The 4,782-nt window shown below is 58.7% G+C and overlaps 1 protein-coding gene across 1 annotated transcript in view; it reads left to right on the top strand.

Annotated features, from left to right (window-relative positions):
* The window catches only part of LOC102033978 (small conductance calcium-activated potassium channel protein 2), an 8,989-nt gene that overhangs the window by 3,329 nt on the left and 878 nt on the right, over positions 1 to 4,782 (top strand). The window contains exons 3-7 of the mRNA XM_031065181.1: positions 1,407 to 1,548; positions 2,133 to 2,243; positions 2,830 to 2,957; positions 3,951 to 4,020; positions 4,697 to 4,777. Of these exons, the coding sequence (XP_030921041.1) occupies positions 1,407 to 1,548; positions 2,133 to 2,243; positions 2,830 to 2,957; positions 3,951 to 4,020; positions 4,697 to 4,777 (532 nt within the window). The remainder of the gene's footprint in view (positions 1 to 1,406; positions 1,549 to 2,132; positions 2,244 to 2,829; positions 2,958 to 3,950; positions 4,021 to 4,696; positions 4,778 to 4,782) is intronic.

The following is a 4,782-nucleotide window of genomic DNA, read 5'->3' as shown; positions in this document are numbered from 1 at the left end:
AGGGCCCGTCCCCCGCCCCAGGCTTCTGCTCCCCGAACCCCCAGAATTTAGGATTGGCTGCGGCCGGGGGCGGGCGGGGGGCGCGGAAAGGGGCCCGGAGTCCTTTTCCTCTTGGAACCTCAGCAGCTGCCTCCTGTCCCCTCCCCGCTGTCCCCCACCTTGGGGACCTCCGTGGTGGCTTTGGGGGACTTTCGGAGAGACCCCACGAGGAGCTGGGAGCCTCCAAATGTTTTTCTTTTCTTTCCCCTCCTGGGATCCCACTTTTGTATCTTCGCGTTTCCCCTCCTCAGTGTCCCCCGCACGTTTGGGGCTCCCTGGTGGGGGAATCCCGGGCGTTCCTTGGGAATGCGGGTGCCCGGAATTGTCACCGTGCTGTCGCCTCCCCCCTCGCCTCGGGCTGTCCCCGCCCTGTCCCTGCCGGGTGAGGTTCCAAGCCCAGACCGGGTTGGGAAGCAGCAATCCTAAATTCCTGACGCTTGAGACCCCACACCCTCGACCTGGCTTGTTCCTCTGTCCCTTTTCCCTTTTCTGACCCCATTATCCCTGTTCTGACCCCATTTCCCCTTTTCCCACCCCATTTCCCTTTCCCCCACCCCACTTCCCCTTTCCCCCACCCCATTTCCCCTTTTCTCACCCCTTTACCCCTTTTCCCACCCCATTTCCCTTTTCCCACCCCATTTCCCTTTTCTCACCCTATTACCCCTTTTCCCACCCCATTTCCCTTTTCCCAATCCCATTTCCCCTTTTCCCACCCCATTTCCCCGCATGTCCCCGTCCCCCTGCCTGGTTTCCCCCACCCCATTTCCCCTTTCCCCACCCCATTTCCCCGCATGTCCCCGTCCCCCTGCCTGGCTTGGCCGCTGCTCCGTGTCCCCCAGCTGGGCTTGTCCCCACCTTTGGGGACAGGGGGGTGGTGGCACCGTGGTGTTTGTGACATCAGAATCTCACAGTGTCCCCCGCTGTCCCCCCGGCGTCACCCGCGGTGGCCTTTGGGGCTGCACGGTGACATCGGCATCCTGCGCTTTTGGGGACAGCGGTGCCACCTCTGTGCTGTCCCCTCAGTGTCCCCCAACCCCATTCCCACGGGGACACAGCCCGGCCATGGGACATCCCCTTGGTGTCCCCAGTTCTGGCTTGGGGACAATGCCCCGAATCCACCGCGATGGCACAAAACGGGGGGGATCCAATGACCGCGGTGACATCGCTGTCCTGCGCTTCTGGGGACAGCAGTGCCACCTCTGTGCTGTCCCTTTATTGTCCCAGTGGGACTCAGCCTGGCCATGGGACATCCCCATGGTGTCCCCAATTCCATCTTGGGGACAACGCCCCGAATCCACCGCGACGGGCACAGAATGGGGGGAGGAATTCAATGGCAGCGGTGACAGCGGTGCCACCGCCCCGCGCAGGTACCACGACAAGCAGGAGGTGACCAGCAACTTCCTGGGGGCCATGTGGCTGATCTCCATCACCTTCCTGTCCATCGGCTACGGGGACATGGTGCCACACACCTACTGCGGCAAGGGCGTGTGCCTGCTCACCGGCATCATGGTGAGCCGCCAGGGGACGCGGGGACACGGCTGGGGACAGCCAGGGGACAGGGGGATGTGGCTGGGGACATGGGGACACTGTGAGGGGACATGGCTGGGGACAGCCAGGGGATGGGGGACGTGGCTGGGGACATGGGGACACGGCTGGGAACAGCGGGGACAGCCAGGGGACATGGGGACAGAGAGGAGAGACATGGCAGGGGACAGGGTAGGGGACAGCGAGAGGGGACAGGCAGGGACATGGCAGGGGACACTGTATGGGGACATGGCAGGGGAACATGGCAGGGTACAACAAGAGGGGACACCGTGTGGGGACAGGCAAGGGGACACTGCTGTGGGGACACCACAAGGGGGGGGTGACAATGTGAGGGGACACCGCCTTGGGGACACTGCCTTGGGGACACCGCGAGGAGATTTTCCACTCAGGAAAAGCGATTGCTTTTAACCCCAGATTGAGAAGCAAACCGGAATTTCCAATTCCCGCCACGTTGTTTTGTTTTGGTTTTTTTTTAATTTTTAAACCCAAATTAATGCAAACATGCAAATGAAGGGGTGGAGCCAACGGTGTCCCCAATGTCCCTGCAGGGCGCCGGCTGCACCGCGCTGGTGGTGGCCGTGGTGGCCCGGAAGCTGGAGCTGACCAAAGCCGAGAAACACGTCCACAACTTCATGATGGACACGCAGCTCACCAAGCGGGTGAGAGCGCCTGGCTTGGCCCAAAAAATGGGGAAATCCCAGTAAAAATGGGGAAAAAAATATTAAAATTGGGGAAAACCCCGTTAAAAATGGAAAAAATTGTTAAAATTGGGGAAAAAAACCCATTAGAACCCATTAAAATGGGAAAAATCCTATTAAAACTCATTAAAATGGGGAAAATTCTGTTAATAATGGAAAAACCACATTAAAATTGGGAAAACCCCATTAAAACCCAATAAAATGGGAAAAATCCCATTACAACTGGGAAAACCCCATTAAAACCCAATAAAATGGGAAAAATCCCATTAAAACTGGGGAAGGCCCCATTAAAACCCATTAAAACTGGGGAAAACCCCCTTAAGACTGGGAAGAACCTCCTTAAAACCTGGAAATACTGCACTGAAACCAAGAAAAAATTCCATTATAACCATGAAACTCTCAATTAAAATTGTGGAAAAAAAAACCCAATTAAAACTGGGAAAACCCCCCAAAAACCAGGGAAACCCCCATAAAAAAATGGGGAAAAAATGGGAAAAAGCCAATTTTTATGGAAGCCACGAGCGATCGGTGGGGTTTGGGGTGGCAGGTGAAGAACGCCGCTGCCAACGTGCTCAGGGAAACGTGGCTCATCTACAAGCACACCAAGCTGGTGAAGAAGATCGACCACGCCAAAGTTCGGACCCACCAGCGTAAGTTCCTCCAAGCCATCCATCAGTAAGTGCCACCGCTTTTCCTGCTTCCTTGTCACCTCCCCCTGGCCACGGCCCTGTCCCCAAAGGGGGTGCGTCCCCTCCGGGTGGGTGACAGATGGTCAGCCTTGGGGCGGCGGGTGTTTTCTGCTGGGTTTGTCACCTGGTTTTGGTCTCTGTCCTGTTCTTGTCACCTGGCCTTGCTGCCATTCTTTGTCCCCTGTCTGTCCACTGTCCCCAACCCCACTGTCCCCATCCTAATCCGCCATCCCCTGTCCTTGTCCCCTGCCTTTGCCCCATCTCCTGGCCTTGACCTGTACCCCATTCCTTGTCCCCATTCCTTGTCCCCATTCTTGTCCCCTGTCCTTGTCCCCATTCCTTGTCCCCATTCGTGTCCCCAGTTCTTGTCCCCATTCATGTCCCCTGTCCTTGTCCCCATTCCTTGGACCCATTCTTGATCCCAGTTCTTGTCCCCATTCGTGTCCCCTGTCCTTGTCCCCATTCCTCGTTCCCTGTTCCTCATTCCCACTGTCCTTGTCCTTCATCCTCTTTCTTTGTCCCCATCCCCTGTCCCTTATCCTTGTCCTCCATCCCCCATTCCATCCCTGTGCCCTGTCCCTGTCCCTGTCCCTGTCCCCTCTCCTGTCCCTGTCCCTGTCCCTGTCCCTGTCCCCTCTCCTGTCCCTGTCCCACCCCTGTCCCTGTCCCCACGCCCTGCGGGGACACCACACCTTTGGGGTGACCCCTGTGCACCCCCATCTCCGGGGTGGGGGGTCTGTGGGTGGCCTGGCTGGGGCAGGGGGGTGCCTTTGGGTCCCTTTTTGGGGTCCCCTCGGGGTGGTGGCGCTGTCGCTGTCCCCTCGCCTTTAACCCTTTGTTTTCCCTCTGCTGCGCCGCCCCGGCAGAGGACAGCACTGCCGGGGGGAGGGGGGACAGCGCTCCTGAGGGGGGTGACAGCGCTCCTGGGAGGGTGACAGCTCTGCCAGGGGTGTCCCCAAGCCTGCCACTGTCCCCTCAGGCTGAGGAGTGTGAAGATGGAGCAGCGCAAACTCAACGACCAGGCCAACACCCTGGTGGACCTGGCCAAGGTGAGCTCCTTCCAAAAAACCCCATTGTTGTGGGGTCAGACCCAAAAAAACCTTCCCTGAATCAGCCCCCCCTGAATCCCCCATTTTTATGGGATCAGCCCCTCCCCAAATCCCTGGTGTTGTAGGATCAGCCCCCCCAAATCCCCTATTTTTTGGGGTCATGCTCATCCCTGACCCCAAACCCCTGTTGTTATGGGGTGGCACTGATCCCTGCCCCCAAGCCCCCCATGTTTTTGGCGTCTCTCTTCCCCTACACCCCCATGTTTTGGGGTCCGCCTGACCCTATCTGCAAACCCCCCATGTTTTGGGGTCTCACTGATCCCTGACCCCAAACCCCCATGTTTTAGGATCTCTTTGACCCCACACCCCCATGTTTTTGGGGCGCCCCTGACCGTGCCCCATTGCAGCCACAGTCAGTGATGCCTGACCCCAAACCCCCGTTGTTATGGGGTCTCGCTGACCCCACATCCCCATGCTTTGGGGTTCCCCTGCCCCAAACCTCCCCGTTTTTGGGGTTCCCCTGCCCCACACCCCCCTATTTTTGGGGTCCCCCTGACCCGTGCCCCGTTGCAACCACAGTCAGTGATGCCTGACCCCAAACCCCCATTGTTATGGGGTCTCTTTGACCCCACACCCCCATGTTTTTGGGGCGCCCCTGACCCGCGCCCCGTTGCAGACGCAGTCGGTGATGCTGGAGCTGCTCTCGGAGCTGCAGGAGCGCCACGAGGAGCTGGGCCGGCGCCTGGGGGCGCTGGAGGCGCA

This window comes from Geospiza fortis, unplaced genomic scaffold, assembly GCF_000277835.1.
Source record: "Geospiza fortis unplaced genomic scaffold, GeoFor_1.0 scaffold248, whole genome shotgun sequence".
NCBI classification, from domain to species: Eukaryota; Metazoa; Chordata; class Aves; order Passeriformes; family Thraupidae; genus Geospiza; species Geospiza fortis.
Note: the sequence above shows the minus strand (reverse complement) of the source record. Positions and strands in the feature narration are given on the sequence as shown.